Consider the following 27,731-nt stretch of genomic DNA (forward strand, 5'->3'; position numbering starts at 1 on the left):
GTGTTCTCAACTTTAGTATTCACAAGACCTGGATGTTCATACTGGTTGTGGTGCCAATCAAAATGAAGAAGATACAGACTGTATTGTTTGTATTGCCATGTGTATCTTGCTAATCATTTTCTAGCAGTTATACAAAGAAAGCAATAAATCTTGGAAGCTGATAGCTAGGTTCTCTCTTAATTTTGGAAGATGATCAGAATTTCTTTCAAAAACAAATGAGAGATCTTGCCAAAAATCAAATTCACAGTATTTTTTTGGTCTTCAGTAAAAAGATATGATAGCACTTTTTCATTTAAATAATATTTTGTCTCCCCTAAACAAAATTTAGTACTCTGATAGAGGGCAGGCAGCCACTGAAATTTATCAGGCCACAGAAAGACAAAATAAATGACAGTTCACCCACTTCCTTCATGTTCCTTCCATTCCTTTAGATGTCTTGGTGACTGAAGGTCAATTTTGCAAATACACATAACTCCTCAGTATGTGTTCATAGCAAGGTATTAGAGAAGCAACTGTTGACCTTTCAGTATTTGCCCACTGGCTACTTAGTGTGGCAACTGGGAAAAAGTTCTCTGAAGATAAAGTCAGGCAGTTGAATTTATGAATAAAAAATGCTGCAACTACAAGGCAAAAAGCACAGGATTGACTTTCCACTCTTCTTTGTATATGTGCAGTAAAGATATGAAATATTGAAGTGTGGTTTCCATCAGGTAAGCAAGATTTTAAATAGAGGAAAGTTCCTCAGTTGAAAAAAAGATGACTATTTTTAGAAAGCGTGGAGGTCAGCTGTTGATTTCCAAAGTATTTCTCAAGTCAGACTAAATAAGTTTATTATCTGGCTGTTTCAGGCCTCTCTTCCAAAATCAAGCTTCAGTAACAGCAGCCTCAGATTTAAGACTCCTTCTTTCAATAAGCAAATACAACAGTTGTTTACAGCACTTGCTATAGACTATTAAACTGTAGAAATACCCAGTTACAGCAGCTTGGTGAACATATTTAATGCAGTAAAATGTTTTCCTTGTTGCACTTATTAATAGTTTGTGAAAAGTCAAAATGTACCACTTATCTCTTATTTTCCAGAACATCGCACCCAAAAATGTTATACCCACTCATTTCTAGAAAGATTTTTCATACAAGTGTGTGTTGTGGCTATACAAGAACAGTGGAAGGTCTATAAGAAGCACCTCTAGTGAAATTCAAATACCTAGTTAACACCAGGATATTAAGCCACAGAGTACCCTGAGTGGTCAGAGCTCTACTTTCTACTAGGACATGGCATGGCTTCTTTTAAATACTGTCAGGTGCACAGTAACCTGAATTGAAAATTGAGAAACCATACATAACCAGATTGAGTAAATCTGCTAACTTGCCAATTTGAGCTTGACAGCTGCTGTTAAAGTGTGTATATCAAGTTAATTATATCTGCAGACAACAATGGTTTTAGTTTCTTGCTACATTTACTGGAGAATTTGCTTTTAAAAATATTTTTTCTTCTTTTAGATTTCAATTTTTTCTTTTAAACTTCTCAGGAATGGAGAATTCTCCTATGGATATAGTTGTGAAAGTTCATGTGTCAAATTTGCAGCTCACAATTTGTAGGAGAGATGTCAAAGATAAAGATGGAGTACTGGCATACCCATATTCCCAGGTATTTCCTTATAGACAAAGGAAAAACCGAAGTCTTACTCAACATTATGAAGTTTTGAGCATTTGAGATCTTGTTCTCATTTCTTTGAAAGATACTTATACGCCATTATCTCTGAGTAAAAAGCAAGTAAAGGTTATCTTGCAGAGTTGAGACTCGGTTCAAAGAAAGATGTTGCATAAAATGGCTCATAAAATGGCTCATATTTAGTTCACATGAGTCTTTTTCTCAAGTCCTGTGTAACTTGATTGGAATAGATATGATTTGCTTTAGCAGTCAATCTGCCAACCTAACAGTTTTTCTGTGGAAAATAACGTTGAATAAAAATATCTGTGCATTGTAGCAAAGATTGGTAGGTGGTTTTTTATGTCTAGAACAGAAAATTTTGTGATCATTTTATAATACTGAGAGCTTGCTTCACATGCAGCTGTCATAACTCTTGAAAAAGCATTTTTATTTTGTAATATTTTTAAAATTTTACCCACCACATAAAAAACATTTGCTGAAAATTTTTACTTGGCAAGTATATCAGTTTTGAGAGGAGGAAAATGTCTGGCATTGTAACAGTGTTTGCTTTTGAGCTAATTTATTTTTTCTATTAATTAGATCAAATGTTTTGGAGCTAGAATTTTCATGATACTGTTGCCCCTGGTCAGTGTTAAACCCTGTTCAGTTTGTGATGGGCATTTAACACACTTCAAGAATCTCATGTCAGCAGGATGTGTACAATTTGCTATTCGTTGTCAACATCATCATGGCTTGAACACGTGCTGCATGTCTATATTACTGCTTTCAAAAGGCTATGGATTCTCATTAGGCAAAGTATAGCCTCACTTGCTCCGAGTACCCAAATACCGGGGAGAGTTTTCCTTTACTTTGAACTGAAAGGACTTGGTGGGTGGATCACCTTCAAATTTGTCATAAGGAGGTCTGCTTCAGTGTGTTCCAGTAGATTCGGTATTATACCTCGAATCATCCAGAGGTTGCTAGTGAAGTGCACTTCCAGTGAAGTTGTCCCATCCTTGAGGACTCCTGAGAATCAGAAAGGCTCAAAAGAAGTACCACTGTTACCCAATCTCTACTTTTTCTTCCATACCTTTCGCATACAGCATTGAGCTAGAACCATGCAAAGGACCTGAGCTGGTTTTCATTGCCAAGACTGCATGAAAACCATAAATGCTGAGACCTTGGACTAAGATTAGTTCCCTAAGTGCTCCCCAGTCTTAGGTGATTTTGAACTTGTTGGAGGTGGATGTTTTTTATGATCTTGCAAGGACACAGTATTATCTGTCTATACATTTCTTTGTCAGTGAAGTAGCTCTTCTGGTCAGATGCAGATTATGGACCCATTTAATCTTCTGGGAAATTATCTTTCCTCTTCACAATTTTATCATCAGGAGAATGGATGAGAAAGATCTAGTCTTTTTAAATACTGAATTTCTCCTTTTTGTTCCAGAGCTGTATTTTCTCTAAAGTCCTCACTAATCTTCAGATTCTGAGAATGTGAAGTAACTTAACGAATACTGAATTTCTTTGGAGTAGAGCTGAAGGATATACCTGCTTGAAAAACTGTTGTCTTGTGAGCTATTGGATCTCTATTAAGAGCAAATCTAGATCATGTGTGGTCTTTTATCCTGGCCTCAGGAAGGATTATGCAGAAGTGCAGCTGTCAGCTTGCATGCACCTGCAAACTGCTTGTATATTGCCAGAAAGGGATCAAGACAGAGAACTGTGAAAGGCCACACCTGTAAATGTTTCCCTTCATCCTAAGGGCTTGCCTGATTGGGATAGCTTTTTCTGCATGTCTGAGGATAAAAGAATCTTTCGGCTTGATCTTTCACAAGTCTGAGTCAAGTGGCTAATATGCTGCAATTCTTAAGAGTACACCAGAAGGCTTCAATAACAAAACAGCTCTCTGTGCATACCTTTCTATTCATGTTGTTTTATTAAATGAGAGACACCTCAATGAGAAGTATCCAACTAACTCTGGAAAAACATACCTCTTGCAGGAATTTTGCTTGAAGCTGGATTGATGCTATCAGCTTCTTCCTTAAGAAAACAGACTTTCTTCTCCTTCCACCCCCACTCTCAAACTCACCAGCCTGTATCATCCAAATCAGCTAAAAAGATTGGCACTGTTGTTGTAGATGACCACCTTAGGCAAGCAGCTGTAAACCTTGAGCATATTCCTACTTAAGGTTATGTGTTACTGGTGGTATTTTTAATCTGCTATACTTGCTCTTCAGTGAGACAGGTAGTATCTGTCGTGGGTAGTCTTTCACTAGACAGAGCTTCTCACTTCCTAGCTTGTATTGAAAGGGCTTTGACTTAAGAAGGTATGTTCAAATGATGCTAAATGCAGTGGACAAAGGTTCTTACTCGGTAATGTCAGTAGCGTTGGCATAATGTTTTACCTCATTCTGATTTTTAAGATGATGCAGGTAAATACAACAGTTAGTTTCATCCTTCTCCAAGGAAAATGTTGAAGGATGCCTGAAGAACACTGAGAGGAGCCTATTTACTCTTAGAGCTTCCAAGCTGTCCTCAAGGAAAAGGAGTACTGAAAGTGGACTGCAGACCGGCTGTTTCACAGGGTGCAAGCTGACCCCTTTTCTTTTGCTAGATGTCAGCATGTAAGGAAGTCTGATCCATCCATCCTCCTCTGATTACATCAGCTCACAAGAAATGACTGGCTGAAACCAGCATGAAAAACATGCTGGTAGAAAAAAGCATTTGGGGTGGTGGTGGTGGTTGTTGTTGTTTTTTTTAATTGTAGCAATCTCTCCTTGGAAACCATCCATCCACATGTGGTCAGTTCAACCCCTGAACTACCCTTAGAATTCAGTTGAAATTTCATATATTGTTTTGAGTTTATTATCTTCCTGTAATTTCTGATTTACTAAGAGGTACAAGACAATTCCAATTAGAATTTGCCACATGTATAACAAATTATTAATCTCCTATCTGGATTGAAGTATTGCAGCATATCTGTGTGAAGTCTCAACTTTTATATAATGTCACCTTGCCCAGGATACACCACCACACATACTCAGATGTTCTAAACATATCACTTCTGTCATCCATTCTTTACGTTGGCTTTGTATAGATACGTAGACATCAGCAAGTTGAGAAAGTAGAACTCTGATTTCATTACCTGTAAACTCTGTAGTTGACAAAAGACCTAAGAGGGATCAATTGTCACTGCTAATGTTTCACACGAAGTTGAATAACATTTAGATACAGAAGCAGTATGCCTTTCTTTTAGGTTTGCTGCTGCATTCTGAATAATAACCCTGGTCTTGAAGAAGACCCATTTAAATTCTAAATATCTTTGAAAATTGTCTCTCCTTGTATGTAGCTTTAGGCAAAAAAAATTCTCCAGCAACCTGGGAAGTGATGGGGTTTTTTAGTTCTGTAACATGAGTAAGCATTCCCTTGATACTGCCATGTGTATTTCTCTTTGCTACATTTCAGTATCTAAAGTACTGCCTGAGAAATGTTAGACATGTTTCAAAATCTTATATTACTGTCAAAGGTATATTTTAATTCTAATTATAGTATTATCTGAAGTATTGATTTGTAAAGATCAGTGGAAATACATTTATTTCAGCTTCCTTGGGATGTTATAGTAAATTCTTTCCCAAGCTGTCAGAGAACTTAAGCTTTTTGAAGTGATGCTAGAATCAGCAGTGATTTCTGTGCAAAGCTGAAAATGGTATGAACAGCATATGCTGGTTTTTTTGGGCGGGGGGTGGGGGGGGTGGGTGTTGTTTGTTTGGTTGTTGTTTTTTTTTTTTTTTCATTTCCACTTAAAGCTATCATATTACCAAAAAAAAGTAAATAAACCGAGCAACTAATGCACATAGAAATGCTATTGTATTTACTTGCAATACGTTTCTCCCCCTATACCCTACCCTGCCCCAGTGCTACATGTAAATGTTTTTCTTCAATAGATTTTTATCTGGTCTTCTAGATGCATAGTGAATTGATGGCTTGTTGCAAGCACAGTTTTCAGTTTACTTCTAATTATGTGACATTTGTTGGGTTGTATGATGTCATTTGAGGCATAAATATTTATTCACTACCATTCTTATTTTTGCTTCATCCTATATTGCTTAGCTGCTTGCCCACAATTATTTTCCAAAACTCTGTGTAACTGTTCAGTTTCTCCAAAGGTGAACCACAAGAAAAGATTAATGGCACCAATGACTATAATTTATTCCTTGAGTAGTAATAAGTACATGGAGTACTTTCCAGCCACGTGTGTTCATTGTTTCAGCTGATGTGATTTATATAGTGAAATATGAGTCTGGCTCATGTAATTGAATGCTATGTCTTGGGCTGCAGGACGATAAATGAGATTAAGCTGTAATACATTTCTGAAGGCAGAATACACAGTTGTTAAAATGGCTGTGTTTTAACATTTAGCTTCAGAAAAGAAGTCACTTCAAAAGTAAACATTTTCTGACTGAACAAGAGGTAGGCTAATGTACATTGGCAATGTTTGTTATCATAAAATCTAATTAAAATAAGATTCATGTAACTGAGAGCTTATAATCTTTGCATTGGTGTATGTTTTCCAAATAAGTGTTTTGAACGTGCTTTCTGTTTTAAAGAATTAGAGTTAAATAAAACTCTTCCAATGGAAGTAAAAACAGTAGTCTTATTTTACGCTTACATAGGATTTCATATTCTGTTTCCATTTTCCAGTTTGATAGTGTTTTTAAACATAAAGTAATTGTCTTCAGAGAAGATCTATAGTGGGAAGGGTAGATACGATTTCTGTATTAGACAAAATAGTAAGTAGAATTTATGGGGTTCTTAAAGCCTCAGTTTGGCAAGCTGCCGTATAGTTGCATCATCCTGTAATCATTATCTTTTTCTGGCTCCTGACCTTACCCTAAGAAATACCATGCTTTTAGTTACCCTTTCACTCTTAACTTACAATTTGATTTTCTTACTAGATTATTAACAGGAAAAAAGGCTTTAAGTTTCATATTAAAAACAAATACTCTACAGTCTTACTGCAGCCCCAAGCATATGATTCGTCAAATAATCACTATAGATACTCTAGTGTTTGCTACATGTTCAATGTTTGCTATTTATAACAAAGGGCTGCTATTGGATTAATACCCATAGTACTGCACACTTAACGACATTTTTTTTCTCCTGTTCTTAATATATTTTTTCTAAACACTCATTTTAAGAAATACTCAGCCTTTTGTCAGCACAAATGCTTTGACTCTGTCCTGCTGCTGAATGATACTGTGCAGAGAAGGCAATGGCAAGGATTTTGTTTTTGACAACACCGCTAAAAGCATGAAATGCTTCTGAAGGATTGGCAGAGCCTTCTAATAAGGGCTGCAGGAAGTGACTGTATTGGGTGTGGAAGAAAGACACTGTCCAGATTTAACACACGAGCTACTGAAATACTTGAAAACAGAGGACAGGAAATGGTATCATAGGATAGACTGAAATGCTATACGGAACTCCATTGTTTATACAAAGTGTTATTGTTCTGAAATTCAACTCAGAACACCACAACTTTGGCAGATAAAAGGTAACACTGACAGCCTAGTGAGTAGTAAAACGCTATGTGTTATTAGATTAAAGCCCAGACTTACTTTTTTATAACAGTAAGTTCTTTAAATGTTCTGGCATTTTTTGCTGAAAATGGAAGAAACTGTAACCATTTTTTAGATACAATTTGATGAAAATTACACTATTTCCTAATGATTTTTTCCTCCTTCACATCTGTTTTTGAATCCACTTCATTTTTATTCTGTCCATTGTGCAAGATTTCTCTTGCAATCTGATGCTGTATAGGCTGTCTAATGTTTACACTCATTTATAATGGATAGGTATTGATGCATAATTGTATTTAACAAAACCATGCTTCTATGAAAACTGTTTCACAGTTTCAGGAACCTTAGGGGTAACACAGAATTTAATGTCTCTTTTTTGGCTGGTTTGTTTTTCTGTGTGACCTAGCTGTGGCTAGTTTTCTCCTACCAGTCAATAGTATATTTAGCTCTGGTAGGTATTCTTAGCTCCAGCCCAACTTTTCTGCCTCTGTAACTAAATTTTATCACTAACCTAGAAGAATCCCAATAAAGTCTGCTCTTTTCAGCTGAGGAATGTAGATACTTTAATCATGAAATGAGTATTTGCTGTGGTTTTTAATACAGAAGGAAGAATGCTGACATAAAAAGCTTTTTCTTCTTTCTGCTGTGTTCCTTCTTTCCCCTGTAACTTCTGAGTTAAACGGTAGATCCTCAGAAAATGTATTCCCATATCTCCCATACAACTGCTTCAGGAAAGTACTAAATTGGAGTAACTCCTCCTTGCTCTGCTAACCTTGAAAAACTCAAGGGACATATCAGATCATCCACGTATGGTCAGGCTTTTGGCACAGTAGGAAATCCACAAAGAAAGTAAATCCAGAATTTGAAATCCTGGCTTTAAAGTTGTGAATTTACTGCTCATCAATATGTGAACAAGAATACTGTGGTTGCAAATTCCACTAAGTTCTACCTAGTTACAATGTTTTTCTTTAAAAATATTTAGCAAGAACTTTATTTCCAAAAGACCTTTGTTAAACATCTTCATTCAGATCAGCACAAGAGCGTTGTTATAATTCTGTCGTGGTTTCAGCCCAGCCGGTAACAAAGGACCACGCAGCCGCTCGCTCACTCCTCCGCCCCCCTCCGGTGGGATGGGGAGGAGACGGAGGAGAGAAAAGGAAAAGAAACTGGAACCTCGACGGTTGAGATAAAGGCAATTTACTGGGACAAACACAAAGAAAAATTACAACAACGTACTAATGAAAAAGTATACAAAAAGAGTGATGCACAGTGTAAGTGCTCACCACCTGGGACCCGACGCTCTGCCACCTCCCCCACCGAAAACAGAGACCACCCCCCCCACCCCACCCCACCCCCACCCCCGGCCCGCTCCCCATTTATATACTGGGCAGGATGTCACATGGTATGGAATAGCTCCTTGGCTAGTCCAGGTCAGCTGCCCCGGCTATGCCCCCACCTCCCAGGTTCCTGTAAAAATTAACTCTATCCCAGCTGAACCCAGGACATTATCCACCCCTTATTCTATACCATCTACATCATGCCCAGATCTTACATTTTTTTCCAATCAACCACTACTACTTTCCTTGTCTTTTATATAAGTATATGGACTCCCCCCCCGCCCCGACCTCGCGCGCGCGCACACACACACACGGTGTTCCTTTAGCCTATGGGCTATCCCTCCAATGTGTCCATCAATTTTGGGGCTCTATCTGTTTTAACAGTTCTTCAGGATAAGAGAGAGATGGTGAGATGTTGGGTTGTTGTATGTTGTCTATAGAACTTGTGGCTAGTACAGTTGGTGCAACTCTTGTCCTTGGTCTGCAGGTCGAAGATGTTGATCTTGAGGAAATTGCTGGGTGCCAGTTCAAGTTCTATCGCTGTTGTACTTGGCTCAGTTTCAAAAGTCCATTCTGTAGTCATTCGAATAATTCTTACAATAATACCCTTGATATGGCATATAGACACTATAGATACAATGACATGCATTGGCAGGTTATTTAGCAATTAAATATCCTACAGCCCAATTCACTGGCTATTCTCTCCCAAAATCAAATCTCCCTGAGGTATACATCAAACTTTCCCGTCCTTTTGCATCACCCACCAGGTGTACCCAGGTCCTTGAGCAAAAAACAACCCCTTGAATGGGTTTGCCTCTGCTTGAGGGAGGACTAACCCAGACTGTCTTTCCTAACATACTCCTCATGCGCACTACAGGGACTTTATCCCCTTCTACAGTATGTGGAACTCTTGGTTGGGCGGGGCCAGCCTGATTGGCAGATCCTCTAGTATTAACTAGCCAGGTGGCTTTTGTTAAATGTGTATCCCAATGTTTGAAAGTTCCGCCCCCCATCGCTCTCAATGTAGTTTTCAGCAGTCCATTGTATCGTTCAATTTTTCCAGAGGCCGGTGCGTGATAAGGGATGTGATATACCCACTCAATGCCATATTCTTTGGCCCAGGTGTCTACGAGGTTGTTTCGGAAGTGAGTCCCGTTGTCCGACTCGATTCTTTCTGGGGTGCCGTGTTGCCATAAAATTTTCTCTTCAAGGCCCAGGATAGTGTTCTGGGCAGTGGCATGGGACACAGGGTATGTTTCCAGCCATCCAGTGGTTGCTTCCACCATTGTAAGCACATGGCACTTGCCTTGGTGTGTTCGTGGGAGTGTGATATAGTCAATCTGCCAGGCCTCCCACTGTTTATATTTCAGCCATCGTCCTCCATGCGACAGGGGTTTTTGCCGCTTGGCTTGCTTAATTGCAGCACATGTTTCACATTCATGGATGACCTGTGCGATAGTGTCCATGGTCAAGTCCACCCCTCGATCTCGAGCCCATCTCTTCCCTGATGGCCTGAGGTATCGTGGGCCCACTGAACCATAAATAGCTCACCTCTACGTTGCCAGTCCAGGTCCACCTGAGACACTTCAGTCTTGGCGGCTTGATCTGCCTGCTGGTTGTTTTGATGTTCTTCAGTGGCTCAACTCTTGGGCACACGAGCATCTACATGATGTACTTTTACCACTAGCTTCTCTGTCTGAACAGCAATATCTTGCCACAATGCGGCAGCCCAGATGGGTTTACCTCTGCGCTGCCAGTTGCCCTTCTTCCATTGCTGTAGCCACCCCCCTAGGGCTTTTGCCACCATCTATGAGTCAGTATAGAGATAGAGCACTGGCCACTTTTCTCTTTCAGCAATGTCTAACGCTAGCTGGATGGCTTTTACCTCTGCAAACTGACTCGATTCACCTTCTCCTTCAGCAGTTTCTGCGAGTAGTCGTGTAGGACTCCATACAGCAGCCTTCCACCTCCGATGTTTTCCCACAATGCGAAAGGACCTATCAGTGAACAGGGCATATTGCCTCTCATTTTCTGGCAGTTTATTATACAGCGGGGCCTCTTCAGCCCGTGTCACCTCCTCCTCTGGCAACATTCCCAAGTCTTTGCCTTCTGGCCAGTCCGTGATCACTTCTAACATTCCTGGGCGACTGGGGTTTCCTATGCGAGCCCGCTGTGTGATCAGTGCGATCGACTCACTCCACGTGGCGTCAGTCGCGTGAAGTGTAGAGGAAACTTTCCCTTTGAACATCCAGCCCAGCACTGGCAGTCGGGGTGCTAAGAGGAGCTGTGTTTCAGTACCAGCCACTTCTGAGGCGGCTTGAACTCCTTCATATGCTGCCAAGATCTCTTTTTCAGTTGGAGTATAGTGAGCCTCAGATCCTCGATATCCCTGACTTCAAAACCCCAGAGGTCGGCCTCGCGTCTCCCCAGGTGCTTTCTGCCAAAGGCTCCAGGTAGGGCCATTCTCCCCAGCCGCAGTGTAGAGCACATTTTTAATATCTTGTCCTGTCCGGACTGGCCCGAGAGCTACTGCATGAACAATCTCCTGCTTAATTTGTTCAAAGGCTTGTCATTGCTCAGGCCCCCATTTAAAATAGTTCTTCTTCCGAGTAACTTGGTAGAGAGGACTTACAATTTTTGTGACTGTAATTTGGAATATGCATTCTCCAAAAGCCCACAACACCTAAGCAAGTTCTACCTAGTTACAATTTTTTTCTTTAAAAATATTTAGCAAGAACTTTATTTCCAAAAGACCTTTGTTCAACATCTTCAGATCAGCACAAGAGCGTTGTTATAATTCTTAGATTAATCTTTGCTTTTTCCATTTCTAAATTGATAAAACAATATGTAGTGTTCCATTTATGGTGGACAGGGAAAAGGTGAGGATTGCATTTGGCAGTTCCCCCACCATGTAACAAGGATCAGTAGTAATGGAGGAGGCTCCTTCATTAGCATCCTGGTGAATTCACACCTAGGTTCTCAACATACACTTGATAAGTATCTTAGCTGTACCAGTCACCTTCATGAAGTGTTGTGCTGTTTTGATATATGTTATTGTTCCTCATTCCTGCTAAGCTTTTAAAAGCATTAAAAATTTTGCTAAAGAAGGTAGAATGTGACACTGACAACTTTCTTATTTTAATTGCTTTTAGATTAATATGTATTTAATCTAATAAAATTGGATTGGGCATAGGGGCCTCTTCAAATTAGTATAATAATACAAAATTTATGCCGGTGTGGCTCTACAGGCTATTAGAAGAGAATTTCCCACACAGTGAACTTTGTGTAATAGACTTTTCCCTGAATTGTGACTATAAAGGCTGCTTTCAGAACTGCAATGTTAGTATAAACATAATCTTAACTATGAATTGTATTTATTTATACACACACATACACAAGTTCTGTAGTGTGAGTATAGGGTTCCCTGTTGTGAAATCCCCCTTGCTTAATTTTTTTTTTTCATTTGCAGCTGAATAAGGTGTGTGTGTGTTTTGGGAATCATTGCTATAAATATGATAAAATCATTGGAATGTGGCTTTAAAATTTTTTTTGAGAACTATATTTTGGTTAACATGATTGGTGCTTTTGCCAGTACAGGAAAATAGCATACTAGACACTTAACCGTTTTACTCTCTTGTTACTTTTTTCTGATCTATTTTGAGTGTAAGCTAAGGCCTGTATCTTGAGCATATTCAACTTTTGGTGATTTCCGTGCTGAAGCTGGGACCTGTAAGCTTTGGCTTGTCTAATTCTATTTAGAATGAGTATCAAGAGTAAGGCAGAGAAAGACCTGTGAAATCGATGGGCGTAAATGATGTGTATATCTGTGTCCAGAGCTTGGAATGAATTTGCAGGAAAAGGATTTTTTCCCCTCATTGTTGCTCAATATAATAATCAGACAGTATGTATCCTTGAGAGTGAGATTAATTTTATTAGGGAATAGATACTGGAGTCCTGCAGATCTTGAAGATATTTGAAGAATATGTTTTAGAAAGAGAGACTTTAAGAGCTGATCTTTTTATTCTCACAGGCAACAATTCAGTATAGTTCATGTTCTGTAGGGATGAAGTGGGGTTGTGCAAAAGCACACACTTTTTTTGCAAGCTCAGTCTGCAGGAGCTTCAAAGAGCAAAATAAAAAAACAACAGATGTTATTAGAAACAGTTCTTTGGCAATATGCTCTTCTCAGCGTTTAAGCTGCCACAGCATGCCCTTGAGGTGATACTACCTTTACATATTGATCTTCTGGTGAAAGTGGTTTTTGTTTGTTCGATTATTCAATACCGTGCTTCTTGTGAGAAGTTTGTCGTTGGAAGTATTTTGTAATTTGTACATGTGCACCAAGATTTTGTATTGCTACTTCTCTTCAGTCTTAGAGTACATTTGTGTTTCCTTTTTCAGGAAATGGGTTTGTGAATTCTCGAGCTTCACCAAGTCTGCTCGGAACTACTGGTGGTGGGAATGGCTTAGGCAAAGTCATGCCTACAAAGTCTCCGCCTCCACCTGGAGGAGGTAATCTTGGAATGAACAATCGCAAACCTGACCTCCGTGTTGTCATCCCACCCTCCAGCAAGGGTATGATGCCACCACTGGTAAGTTAAAAACATTTGTTCTGTGACTGGGTTTGTAAAAATGAAGTGTTCTGTCCACATAGACAGGGAGAAGCTATCTCATCTGCTTATTGTAGCTTACAGAAATAGAAAGGTGTTTGTATTCTGAAATTTTACCAATGAAAATCTAAGTTATAAGTTGATACCTTGGGAGAAGTTAAATTTGTAAGGATTTTTCTTTTTTTTAAAGTGTAAAATAGCAGTCTGACCTAAATGTGGTTGAGTGCAATCCTAGAGACATAGATTGGGATTTTGTTGTTTTCAGTTGACATCTCACTGACTTGGTACAAAGAACTTTGTTGGTTTGGAGGATGTAGGCTTTAAAAAAGGTTATGCAACATTCTGTGGAGGAATGGCTGATGTTATTGGTGATGTGAACTCTATTAACATGCCCTAAAGCACACTTTGTACCTGTTTTTCCTGGGTCGTAATTGTTGTGGGATGTAAAATGTGGCTTCAGTGGTAATGATGGTCTGAGAGAAATGCTTGTTTGATGTGGTGTGCTGGAATGCAACCTCGTGTGTCCTATGGTAGATGTCATGTCTCCAGTGAAGGCATGAGAGAGTAATGAGGATCAGGTTCAGTCCCTATTTGTGTACTTTTCAATACCACTGTGCAGTTTGGCATGTTGGTAGTAATGTTTGTTCAGCCTAGATTTGGAATAGCGCATGAGTTTCGTGTCAGGCATGAGGCAACCACAGCATTGAGAGCAAAACAGGTCTTTCAGGAAGAGTTACTCAATTTTTCCTTTAATTTGGTTGGTCAGATCCTTTAGTCTTAGTCTTTCACTGTCATGTAGAAATTTTAAATATCTGTGTGTACGTTTTCTGTATATGGAAGAATGAACCATAACCAAGAGGAGCAGGATATAAACAATACAAGTACTCTGTATAGTTCTTATTTGTTTTTAAAATACCACAAGTGCTTACATTTGTTACTGGTATTCATGATGAATAATACAAAATGAATCCAAGTAACAAAACCTGTAATTATTCTCAGAGTAATGATTCTTGAAGTTCTAGGTTTTTCTAGGAACACTGAAGTGTAGAAGACATAGGAAATAGGCTGGCTGATGATTAAAGTGAAAATTACACTTTTGAATTAATTAGAAATATATACAAGAGGAGGATCTTGTTAATGCTGTTGTTCTAATGTTAGTAGTGTAGAGTACCTATTTACTATTGTTAAGAACAACATAATATTCAATTTAGGTTTTGTCTGTCTTTTTGAGGCAATTGGAAAGAGATTTCAGAGTAGAGGTGCTGGGATGGTATGATGGTTGTATGTGAAAAAATATTCTGTTACTAAGCTGGATGTTTATTAGATCAGTCCATCCAGAAACTGCCATGCTCTGTATCTACATGTATTGTCAACGTGTAGCTGTGTCCTTGTTTTTACTAAGCTCTTTCTGCACTAATTTTGCCAAAGCATGTGTTCTTTCAGTACGGTATTTTCTAATTGACCCAAATTATGTCAAGTATTACACTTCTTAGTCATATTATTTACAGAATCAGGTGGCAAATTCACATTATTAATGAAAATAAATAAAAATCCTGAAGCATAAGCATGACTTTTTTTTCACTTTGAAAGCAATGCTATTTTTAGTAACTGTGTTATCCCTCTTGTTTGCTGAGTACAGTCGGAGGAGGATGAATTGGAGTTGGTGAGTTTGGGCTACTGTTTGATGAGAGGGAGCAAGATGCTGAAAATGTCTTTTACTACAGCTTTTTAACTGTAGTTTCATTACGTATAATAAATAATTCCAGTGTTCCCTTGGTAGCAGATGAAAATACATTTGTTTTATCAAACTCAAAACCCAACCAATTCAAGTTGAAAACACATCCAAAGTCTAGTGCTTTCCATTTGTAGACTTCTATTTTTTTTTCTTTTCCTGAAAATATTTCTGGTTTTCTTGGAGGGAACATTGGAAAAGAGCCTTACAGAGTAACTGTCCATGTGTGTAGGATATTTACTGTCTTTTATGTAAAATATAAATAACCACATCATCCCCTATGTTAGTGGAATATTTTTAGAAAGTGGCTTCACTTAAGTTCTTCAGATTGGAACACAAGCCCTGTATTACTTCTCTTATTTTCAAGGAGATTACATCATTGCTGGTGAGGTCACCTTTTTGGAGTTTAGAATTATTTCATCTTGCGTGAGATTATCAAACCACAGGGGTGTTCCCTGTTTACCAAAAGGAATAAAGAATTGCAAACGAATAATTCTACCATTTTCCAGTGGAAAGATATTCTGCTTTTGAAAGGAAACTCTTGGGATTTGTGTTTTCTCTATTTTTTCCAAAAGGTTTTAACATTTGGCATTCTGTTTGGAAAATAACGTAAGGCTAAAATAATTTATAACTTATTTTCAGAGCAATTCGCAAATTGTTTAGCTGCTGTAGCACAAACCATGCAGAAGATGCTGCATCCAAGTGCAATTGTAAAGATACACAAAGAAGCCTGCCTTTTTATATACCTTGATTCATTTTTGAACATGGACCTGTTGCTAATATGAGGCTCTTAATTGCATGAAAGCATGCAATGTAGTGGTTTAGATAAACTTCTTCAGGAATGCATGCTGTTGGTTAATTTTTATCTTAAATGTTGGCAATAGATTTACAAAAGTAAGGGGAAATTACTTTTGGAAGTCAGTATTGAAGTTTTTGTGGTTTATTGGAATGATTTGCTAATTGAGCAGTTAAACGGCTATCATGCATGTTCTTCTCCCCTTTATAGAGAAGTGTCTGGTTTCCAGTGCAAGTAGTAAAGCTTTAATTCAACGCAAAAACACTTAATCAAAATATCATTGCAATTGGAATCAATGCAAAAGCCCTTGAATTAAGGTATTCTTGCCTGCTAAAAAACTGTTATGTTCTTTGCAGTGTGAAATAATGCAGCTTGCTGATGGTGGCAGGTTGGTTTATGGATACTGTATGGAGCGTGGTCCCTCTAGTGGTTTTAAAAACTGGGCTCATCTGTTAGGGGAAGAAAGCTCACACAAAGAAAATGCAGTAGTGTCTTCCTCAAACGTGGTAAAGGAAGTACACCTGCAACGTTATGTCTCTTATTATGCAAATTTCTGATGCTAATTCCAATGCTAGAAAGCAGTTCCAAACCATGTCTGTGAACATTCATTCTGTATAGTTGGAACTGAGCACTGAATATGAAAAATGGGTAAGAACGGTAGCATAGCTTGAAATAAAGATATTGAATTTTTCCTGTTACTGCTATCACTTGCACCAGTTTAAAAAATAATAAAGAATTAATTAAATTTTGTCATGAATCATTGGCTGAATCTCCAAGTACAACAAATATTAGACACATCTAAGTATTTCTTAGTGTCTTTGTATGGCTGTATGTTCAGGAATTATATTCAGAAATAAATTACCTCAGAAAACCACCTTTATTAGCCACTCAAAAAAAAAAAAAAAAAAGAAAAAAAAGAAAAAATCCCATGGGGAAATCCTTTGGTCTGGATTGTTTCCCAGTATACTCCTCTTAACTTTTCCATTATACAGTAATCCCAACTTTATAGGCTGCCATCCAAGAAAGCTTTGGAAAAAGGTCAATTCCTGACACACACAAAAAATCTGCTCTAATAACATATCTTTATGCCAGATAAACTTCGTCTAGTGGAGATTTTCAGAAGTACGTAAGTGATTTAAATGGATAAATTACACAGAAAATCAGTGGGACTTTCTCTGTGACTTAGAGCTTTAAAATCTGGGAGCTCTGAAGCAGAGTGGGTATTATCTGCTGAACAAATGCCAAAGAGCCTCCAAATTCTTACGAGGCTCAAAGGTGGGCTTTCAACAGACAAAACAGAGATCAGAAGCAGCCAGTGGAAGGTTGTAGCTAATTTTAATATAGTAGCTGTGGTATACTTTTTTTCTTTAAATTAGAAAGATACAAGCTAAGGATTGATAACCCTCAATTCATCTTCATGGGTTTAAGCTTAAAATTGAATACAGCCCTGTTTCTGTACCTGCTCATTCCGTTATTATAAAGGGAATCATGAATTTTTAATACTGCTAGCTCTCTCAAGATCAGAGTGGAGAAGAAAATTAAGTGCTGCAGATACTGAAATACTTACATACGTGTCTGAAATAAGGAAAAAGTAGTAGTAGCTTCAATCTTTTAAAGCTAGGAAATGGAACTTTACCAAAGAGATGAAAAAAATGCTACTATTGTAGCAAATGTTTTTTCAGAAGTAGAGAGAGGCTTGCTTTAAAAACATATTTCCAGCAGTTTGAAATCCAGCTTCCCTAATCGGGAATGGTTCTGTAAGAATGTAGAAATACAGGGTGTAGAGACTTCTACTACTTCTAGTATTTCTAAGACTTGTGTAGGTAAAACTAAGTTTCTGTTATTTGAAAATAAAAGCATGTAGCATTTCCTGTTCTTGAGAGTATCTGGCATGGCCAAATTTGTTGAACTGCATACTGTGAAGAAAGATTTAAAGTTGCCTCCATGAAGAGTAGTATATTCTGTGACAGAGCAGCTTTGCTGTCTGGTGGTATTCACCACATTTTTAATACATTTTCTAAACAACAGATTTGGTTAAAGAGCTTAATTTGCGTGATATATTTGCTACAGATGTTCATTCCGGTATATGGGAAAGACAGACTGTTATTAAAAAGCCACGCTGTGCCTACAGTTAGATAATCTACTTTAGCTATTTTTCCTGTTCAAAAAACACAGTTGCTCTGTGTGCACTCAGATGTCATTTGCTTTGAAACCTATCTGCATTATAACAAGTACTCTCTCAGTTTCTCAGGAACCATGGGAACAGCAAGATTATTTTATCACTGCAGTCTTATCAACACAAATTTAGAAGATCTCTGTGTTCCTTTCAGGACAGGTGTAGTCAGCACAGTGTCAAAACTGGCAGCTAAAATTTTGAAAACTGGATAAACAGCTGGGAAGTGGGAGACTTTTCTGGTGGAACTGCACCTTCCCATCTGCACTAAAACCCCTTTAGAAATTAAGGCTAAAACCTCTTAAATCACTTAAGAACTTCTGAGAATTGTTGTGTATATCCCTAAGAAATTGCATTTATTTTAATGTCCTAGAACTCTAACACTATTGGAATCCGCATGCACAGGAAGTAACCAGTGCGTCTTAATTTTTCATTTCAGTTTGCCAAGATCATTTTGGTTGTCTTGAAATGTTTTGGCTTGTTTAGAAAATCTATCCTGAACAAAAAGGATGTATTCATAACTAAAAAATAAAGCAAAGAAACACATTTTAATTGAATGCTATTTTTATATTAGCACTTGATTTTCCAGTGTTCTAACTGATATCACAAGACATGTTGTTGTTTTTAATCATTTATAGAATACCCAAAGGATAAGTAGTTCTCAGTCTACACAGCCTCTTGCTACCCCTGTGGTGTCTGTGACAACTCCAAGCTTGCCTCCACAGGGACTGGTGTATTCGGCCATGCCTACTGCCTACAACACTGGTAAGCATTGTTTTTAATAAGTGGCTTGATTTGTCAGATGTACAAGGCTTTTGTGATTTGTAAGCCCAGAAAATTTGCATTTCTATGACACTTCACTGTATTTTCATATTCAGTTCAAATGAAGGCTTTTATTCATCAAAAATGAGCCTTTAGTTTGTAAAATGCGTAAATGTTGAGACTTTTATCGGGAAGAAGCTTTCAGTCAGGTTGTACACAGCTGAATACAGAGACACACAATAAAATGCATTGCTTACAGCAGTGGTATTCAAGCTATCCATCTGAGAACAGAAATGCCCCACATTTAAGCACTAGTTGATACTTCTGAGCATACTGTCTCTTTCATTCTGCTCTGCTCAGTTCCAACACCAGGAGCAAATCAGATTCTGCTGGGGCTTTCAGTTTACAAAAAAGCCCAGATGTACAAAGCCCAGACAGGGCCTTCTCCTTTTCTTTATCGACAGTGAGATGGGGACTCATGGGCAGGTGTCCTGGTTTCAGCTGGGATAGAGTTAACTGTCTTCGAGTAGCTGGTGCAGTGCTATGTTTTGAGTTCAGCATGCGAAGAATGTTGATAACACTGATGTTTTCAGTTGTTGCTAAGTAGCGTTTAGTCTAAAGTCAAGGATTTTTCAGCTTCTCATGCCCAGCCAGCGAGAAAGCTGGAGGGGCACGAGAAGTTGGCACAGGACACAGCCAGGGCAGCTGACCCAAACTGGCCAACGGTGTATTCCATACCATGGGACATCACATCTAGTGTAGGAACTGGGAAGTGAGGGAGGGCGATCGCCACTTGGGGACTAACTGGGTGTTGATCGGCGGGTGGTGAGCGATTGCACTGTGCATCATTTGTACATTCCAATCCTTTCATTATTGCTGTTGTCATTTTATTAGTGTTATCATTATCAGTTTCTTCTTTTCTGTTCTATTAAACCGTTCTTATCTCAACCCGTGGGTTTTGCTTCTTTTCCCGATTTTCTCCCCCATCCCACTGGGTGGCGGGGGAGTGAGTGAGCAGCTGCGTGGTGCTTAGTTGCTGGATGGGGTTAAACCGTGACAGGAGGCATTGTCAGCATTTCACCTTTGTGAGTCCCTATTATCTGAAGGACCTTCAAACTACTTTTTATCCAAGATGGGTGTTATGCAAGGAATTTTGTAATGTAACTGATAATTGGTTTGCCGGTTTGGAAAGTAGTTCATGATGTGGTGCTTCCTACTTTGTCTCCATACAAATAGAAGTAATTTTGATTTCAATCTTAAGGTTTTGTTACAGTCCATGTATGTAATTGGTGAAGGAATTTTTGTAATCATTTTCTTGAAAGGCTGCAGCCTTGGTAGCGTCTGGTTGATTACCATTGATCTGTGATGCACAGTTTAATTTTCAAGTGCACCTGCAGAGAAACTACATTGCAGATAAGTGTCAATAAATTTTGTAAGTCAGAGTTAAAATAGCTATTGGTTAAAACTAAAAAGGAAAACAAAGGAAATAATTCCCCAGTTCCGTTTTTTAGATGAAGTCTAGTTAAGACATTCAAATGCAAGTGCTATAATTTGTTAAAACAGGAACTTCTGAATGAGGAGCCATTGTGTTGGCAATCTTTAAGTCTTATTTGGTAGGCTTTCAAATTATAAAAAAAATAATAATAAAAAAATTTTACTTCTCTCTTCTGCAACAATAGCTCTTAGGAACAGAGCTACACTGGAGAGCTTCCATTTATAGCTGATCAACTCTGGCTAGACAGAAGGGCCCGAGAGTAGTGTTCTCTTCTTTCTATGAATCTGGGAAGATCCATGCCTCCAGCAGAGGAGATTTCCCCAGCAGCGTCTTTTCACTTGGCCTGTACAGACTTTGATAGCTATACACAAGTAGCTGGCAGGCATGAGATGCTCAGAAACCTGGGAGGCAGTGGAGGGCATACTAGGAAGGAATAAATTATTTTTCCTTAAGGAGCCACTGTGTTGGGTTTACGTGGCAAGGTTTTGGTGGTGGGAGGGGGGAAGGGGGACGGGGACACACGCGAGTCACAGGGGTGGCTTCTCTGAGAACAGATCAGGAGCTACCCCAATGTCAGACAGCATGCTACAGCCAGCTTCAAAATGTACCTGCTGCTACTGCCCAAAGCTGAGCTCATCAGCAACGCTGGTGGCACCTCTGTGATAATAAATTTAAGAAAGGGTAAAAAACGCTGCACTAGCCTATTATCAGTGACCTAATGTTCTTTCTTTTGTGCAAAGGTCAGGACAAATAAAAAAAAACTTAAAGGTTTGTAGAAGATGACCACAACCTGAGTGATATAGAGGTTTTGGAATCTTTGTTTTCTGCAAGGAGGGGCGCTGTCAGGAGTCTGTAAGGTTGGAAGATGAAATAGATAGAGCAGCCATCCATTCATAATAATCCACCCACCCACCCACCCCACCCCCCTATGGGATTTTATACATTTTCTCTACTTTTACTAGCTTTGAAAGTCTTCACTACAGTTTTTAGTTTAAACTTGTAGCCATCTTCCATCTAAACAACTCGGGTCTTTCTGTATTAACGTGCTCATTAACTGACATCTGCTACCCTTGGGCCACTTTCTACATGGGTTTGCCTCTGAGGCACTGCCCCAGGCAGTTACTGTCATGCGTGAGGTTTGCATTTTGAGAGGGACCGTTTAGTCATCAGCAACAGTAAATACACTGCAGGAGCACCCAACTAAATTGTTGAAAATGTATGCAAATAATCGCTACCCTGAGGGGGGTTAAAGTCTAAAGACATGAATGAAGGAGAAGATGGGGTTGCAATAACAGTAAAATGAGCAGAGTAAAGAATTGTGCTTGGTGACTTGTTTTGGATTATAAGCTTAAGTATGAATTTGCTGAACATACAGATCTTGGTTTGATACTTGCCACAAAGATTGTTTATATAGTGCATTTAATGGTTGTTTAAAGTAAACAAGTAGTTCTGGTCCCTGCTCAGAAGACCCACACTGAGTTTTACCTGTCACCTGACAAATCCCTTCATTCTCTCATGAAGTCTGATAGTGCACTGTTATGCACGTCCATCATCCAGAATAACCTGTAAGCTGATGACTAAAACATTAAAAAGATGAGAGGGGCTGTAGTTGAATCTCGGGAATCGGCAAAGACGATTGAAACTGCTGTCCTATGCAATGGACAGGTGCTGTTACCACGGGATACGGTTTTTAAAAAACAGCCCATTTCCTCTGATAATGCAATGATTTGTGAAAAGCTTTTAGCCTTTAGTGTTTTTCAGACACTTTAAAATTGTTTCTATTAGATTGAGCCTTTCAGGGGATTTGCAAAAAGAAATTTGATGTCGAAACCAAATTGTCATCTGGGTATTCTTAGGGTAGTCACCACTTACGTAGCAATTTCAGTTTCGCAGTTCAAGGGCTAAGATAAAATTTAGATACCTAAATTGTTTTTCTGGATTGATAGGGTTTTTTTTTTTTCAAGGATGGAAGGGATAGATTCACCTCTTAGATCCTTAATTAAAACATGGGATATCAGTTTTGCACAAATACACTATTTTATATAACTCGTTTTGCTGGCGAAGTATTCTTACTGCAGATTACTAGAGGAAGGGGGCCAGAATGAACAGAGTTACTTGTTCTAAAACAGTCTAGGCATTTTTAAAAAACATTCAAAAACCACAGAGATCAGTTAAATAGTAACTTACACTTGAGCAGAGCGTATCTAGCCATAAATTATATTACTGGATTTAGGTCAGTTATTTTGCAGAGGTGTGAACTTCAAAGGTATCTTGTTGTTAGGGTCACAGCAGTAATGGTTTCCATCACATAGAAGGCAGTCTTCTGTCTGTACAACTCTTGTATCAAGTCACTCATGTATAGAAATAGATGTCTTGCTTTTTTATTTAGGGAAGTGATAGTGCAGCTAACTGTATAGTGGCATTTGTATTCTTTGAAAAGAATCTCCTCAAACCCCTGTCATCAGACACATTCTGTCTAAAGTACCAGAAGTTAATTGTCCATTGTCATAAAAGCTATAATTGCAAAGAAAAAAAATACACGGAAACTGAATTTCTATAAACATTTTCTTCAGGTTTCCTCTTACAGAAATCCTATTGGCACAGAACAGTACATCCATGTCAAGTGTTTTTTTGCTACACGGGTGGGTTGTCATAGGTCTGGCTGCTCTGAAGGTCGAGTGCATGTCCTAGTCATTGAAGGGTGTGGTTTTGGTTGGTTTTTTGTTTTTGTTTTTGTTTTTTTTGAAGTCTTGCAGAAGGGCTTTGGATCCATCAGCTTGGGAAAAATCTTTCTGAATCTGGGCAGAAATACTTGTGAGGGTTTTTCAGGGTTCCAGTAAAAATGTCAACCAGAGAGGAAATGAAACCAAAAGAAAAAGGCAGCTTAAGTAGCTTCACCTGCTGGCATGCCGCTGGGATTCCCAAGGTCTTGAGGAAGATTCTTGCAGTGATGCATCTCTGAAGAGCCCGATACCCTGCTGGCTCTGGGCTCCTCTTCCTTTGTAGACTGTTAAAAAGGAAACCTAGAGGTTGTCTGCAGCGAGCAAGCTGGTGGATGGGATGGGAATGGCGAAATTGTTCAAGAAAGCTTATCTCAAGAGAGATAAATCACAATGGTGTTGTCATTTTAGGACAATACTAAACAAACAAACCAACAAAAAAAAAACCCCAACAAACAAGAAAAAAACCCCAAACAAACCCTACTTAAGCAGAATTTTTTGGTTCATCTGCTGGCAGTATAAAGTAAGTTTGGCTGCTAGCATTTTGTGGCATTCTCAAGAGACTAGAAATTATTTTAAGGAAGCTGTATTACAAAATAATTAAAAGCAGAGAAGTGTTTGCAGCTTTGTTTTAAAACCTGAAAGAAAAGCAGGAGTGATAATGATAAAGTGAAAATGACTTCATGAGAGCTGTCTAAGTGCTACAGCCTAGCCAAACCTAACAGCCGGCCATTGGCTGTTGATGAGGAATATGTTGTATTTTCTATTATCCTTTTAAGTTGTATTTCTACATAATAGTATTTTTTTGGTCTAAATAAAGAGGTTTCTTTTGTTTATTTGATACAGAGATGACAATTGAATCAGATACGAAGTAATGAGTGCAACTATTGCGGGGAGAGAGAGAATGTGATATGTTATAGTAAGACTGCACAAACGGAGTGGATGAGTGGGGGTCACTAAGGCTCCCAGTTGCAGTGACTTTGCTCATACCATCCCTGCGGCATCCAGCCCCAGCCCTGCTCCCACACTTCAAAGTTTTCACCTTTGGACTCCTCAGGGTCACTTGCCTTTATTTGTTTTGGGCAGAAAGCCTTTATATTTGCGTGTGTGTGCGTATATTACATTTATTCTCATCTATTTATATGCATGTGTGTGTCCGCACACACATATATAAAAAATACATGTGTGTGTGTCCGCACACATATATATAAAAAAATTATATATGTGTGTGTGTGTGTATATATATATATAAAAACTATTATAAAGAACTTTCTTGTTTATTTGTTTTTCCCTCTTAGATTACTCCTTGACTAGTGCAGACCTGTCTGCCTTGCAGGGATTTAACTCCCCAGGAATGCTGTCCTTAGGGCAGGTATCTGCCTGGCAACAGCACCATCTCGGTCCAGCAGCCCTCAGCTCTCTTGTGTAAGTACACCTGGTAACGTTACAGTGCTGCACCCCGTCGGGAACTTCTGCCACTTCAAGCTGAATAATCTGCACCAGGGAATACTTAGTGCAAGACCGTTTTAATTTCTTGTCTGCTGGTGGTGGTGCGTTGCCTTTCAAGTTTTGCTTCTTGGCTGCAAAAGCGTTTGTATTTCGTGGTGTTTGTCCCTTCTGTCAGGTCAGTCCTCAAGCAGACAAGCCGTGTCCCTGCAGGCCCAGCTTCTTGCAAGGGAGTCACCTGAGTCATGAACTTAAATGTTTGGAAACAGGAACTATTTAACTTTGGTTTTAACCTGTGTAAATGCGTTCAGACCTTTTAATTAATGCTTTTTTCAACTTTGTTTCTTCACTTCAGTAAGTTGTATTTATTTACATGCTCGTTTTGGGGGTGTTGAATCACAAGGCCACACCATCACACAGGCATGTGAATTGTCACTTTCTTTTCCTTTTTCTTGTTTTCTTATTTCTGCCTTTTGGTTTTCTTTTTCCCAGTACTGGCAGCCAGCTATCTCAGGGTTCAAATTTATCCATTAATACCAACCAAAACATCAACATAAAATCTGAACCAATTTCACCTCCCCGGGACCGTGTAACTCCCTCTGGGTTCCCGCAACAGCAGCCACAACCGCAGCAGCAGCAAGGGCAGCAGCAAGGGCAGCAGCAGCAGCAGCAGCAGCAGTCGCGGCAGGAAATGGGTCGCTCTCCTGTTGACAGTCTCAGCAGCTCCAGCAGCTCCTACGATGGCAGCGATCGGGAAGACCCGAGAAGTGATTTCCATTCACCTGTCGTGCTGGGACGGCCACCGAATTCAGAAGATAGAGAGAGTCCATCGGTAAAACGAATGAGGATGGACACATGGGTGACATAAGCTTGCAGTGTTGCCTCTTCAGTTTTGTTCTCAAAATGAACTGTCCTGACATATCTAAATTTATAAATAAGGACATGAAATAAGTATATTTATATGTATATACATACATGCATATATATATCTTCACATGCATATATATGTGCGAGTGTGTGTAGCATACACAAAATCATCAGGCACTTATGACAAACTTCTTGTATAGCTGCAGATGTCCCATGGTAAAATGTAACAGAACAATCCTGTAGGTATTGATCTAGTCTGGCACTTACCTGGACTTGTTGTTTTAATAATATAACCTGTTTTGCAAAGAAACGTTGTACCCGCATTGTAATCCTACCACACTAGATTGCAGAAACCAAGAGGGCTCGCCTGTAGTAATGTCCCTGTGTGTTTTTATTCAAGCTGTATGGTTACTTGTAGTTAAGAAATAATGCTTTGTAGCAGCAGAGCAGTAGAAAAGCAGGAAGAAGAAAGCAATACTGTACATAAAATGACCTTTATATTACCCAACCTGGCATGGGTCTCTATTGCAGAGGGTGCATGGAGAAGGGCTGATGCTATAAGACATACAAAAACAAAAACCCTGTTTTGCACGTGCAAAAAAAAAAAAAAATAGTGTATTGGGTCAAAGAAGTGATTTTTTTAATGAGTGAGAGAGAGACATAGAGAACTCGCATGAAATATTCAGAAAATATTAGCCTAGAAAATAGAACATTAACAAAATAAAATTAATATATTAAGTTATAATTGGAATATGTTTGACAAATTTGTTTTTACGTTCATACCTTTGAAAAATATAGAAACGGATTTTAGCTCATGTATATTTTATATTAAAGAAAACAATACCCTAATGAATTGAAGACTATATATAAAGTTATATACAGTACTTTTGAACACATTCTGCTATGAATTATTTATATAAGCCAAAGCTGTATGTTGTAGCTTTTTTGTAGAGTATAGTTTTATCTTATTTTGACTTTCTAGTTTTTGCTTTCAAAGATGAAAAGGAAAAACTTGCAGGCGGAACCTTGGGGGAAAAATAAGCCATGAACACTTATATGTAAATTTAAATTTGAGCCAAACTCTTTGTGTATATAGCATCCTAAATATATTATCACCTTTGGTGTAAGTACCTATGTATTGTACGTTCACCAGATTAAAAAGTATATTTTTGTGGATTGACGCCAACTTGAAAAAAGGCGAGGTCCTTATTAAGTAGAGTATTCACTGTTTAATATTTACTATTTTGTTAAATATACTGTACTTTCTTTGGATTTTAATTATTATTAATATTATTATCCAGATTTTTCAGAGGGTGTATAAAGGGGTTTTCCCCCTCACTGGTGGTGAATGTGTGCCGTTAAATTGTAATCTCTGTGCTGTATGGTTAAGCTTCATTATACATTTTATATATATGTATATAAATAGCAAAGTGGCAAAAAAAAAAATCCGGTGTTAAGTTCATCCTGCATAAATATAAAAAATCTGTTACAACACATTTTAAGGCATCATTTTAAAGCTGCCTCTTCTGAGGAGGAAGAAAAAAAAAAAAAACCAGTGGAAAAACTTGACCTAATTTCTCATGATAGGGAAATAACACATATCAGAGGAGCACAAAAGGTTTTTTAAGTTGGTAAGTGGTTTGGGATAAAGCCCCAGCCACAGAAGTAAATTTGCTGCTTCCTTGAAGCAGAGCGAGGAAGCCAGAGCCCCATCGTCTCGCAAGGCCTAGCTCGGAGGTTTTGTTGTGGACTTGGATTCGGTAGTGTGATCTTAGTTGCAGAGCCTGGCTGCGTGGTCAGGGACGGGCAGGGACAGCAAGGGCAGTCTCCTCTCTCCTGCAACTCCTCAGCCCCGCTCAGACCAGTCCGGCTTAGAGCAGCCAGGTTTGGGGGAGCCCATTCCACTTTGGGGCGTGTCCTTGCCTTGTTGAAATCATGTCTCTTTCCAGGTCTCGCTGTGCATCTCTTCTCCCTGCACCTGCGAAGCTTCTGTATGGGGAACCAAAAACTAAATCTTACTGCTGGGAGTTCTTCTTCTGGGGAGGAAACTACCTGCAGTGCTGTTTTATTATCTGGTCCCCTTTAAAGTTATCCCTGATAGTCATTACATTTTTGCTTGGGCTTTAAATTTGGGGGGTTTTGGCAATTAGAAAAAATCGCTTCCTTGATACTGTAACTAAGAGGTGCGAGAAATGGAAATCCAATGGGCACAGCTCCCTCCTCGGGTGCTTGCTTTAATGTGTGATTGAAGAACAAAGTCTTAGTACCTTCAGCTTCCAAATCCTGATCTCTTGTTGTCATGGTAACCTCTAAAAAGCATACAGGTTTCCGTTCGGTTTCAGCCACTTACCTTTGGCAATTACTCTCCATTTATTGTGGTTAGTTACCGGTTTACTGAAGCATAGAGGGAAATGAGACCCTTTCTAATGGCAACTCTCTTTCCAAAGTGACTAAATTCACTTACCACTTCAGAGAACCTTTTACTGCTCTGAAAAGTTATGTGATTTTTTTCGTTATTTATGCACATATATGAACTTTGCTGTACATCTGAGTGGGAGTTCTG

The 27,731-nt window shown here is 38.8% G+C and overlaps 1 protein-coding gene across 6 annotated transcripts in view; it reads left to right on the plus strand.

Moving 5' to 3' along the window:
* MEF2A (myocyte enhancer factor 2A) overlaps positions 1-27,308 on the plus strand; it is a 95,064-nt gene extending 67,756 nt beyond the window's left edge. For 4 of the 6 annotated variants that reach the window (XM_049811697.1, XM_049811702.1, XM_049811696.1 and 1 more), the window contains 5 exons: positions 12,969-13,159; positions 14,817-14,840; positions 18,517-18,643; positions 24,154-24,280; positions 24,794-27,308. In XM_049811697.1, the coding sequence (XP_049667654.1) occupies positions 12,969-13,159; positions 14,817-14,840; positions 18,517-18,643; positions 24,154-24,280; positions 24,794-25,169 (845 nt within the window). In that variant the 3' untranslated portion in view covers positions 25,170-27,308. The remainder of the gene's footprint in view (positions 1-12,968; positions 13,160-14,816; positions 14,841-18,516; positions 18,644-24,153; positions 24,281-24,793) is intronic. The other 2 variants (XM_049811699.1, XM_049811701.1) reach the window with 1 other exon arrangement.
* The last annotated feature ends 423 nt before the right edge of the window (positions 27,309-27,731 follow it).

Source organism: Accipiter gentilis, chromosome 10 (assembly GCF_929443795.1).
Source record: "Accipiter gentilis chromosome 10, bAccGen1.1, whole genome shotgun sequence".
Lineage (NCBI taxonomy): Eukaryota > Metazoa > Chordata > Aves > Accipitriformes > Accipitridae > Astur > Astur gentilis.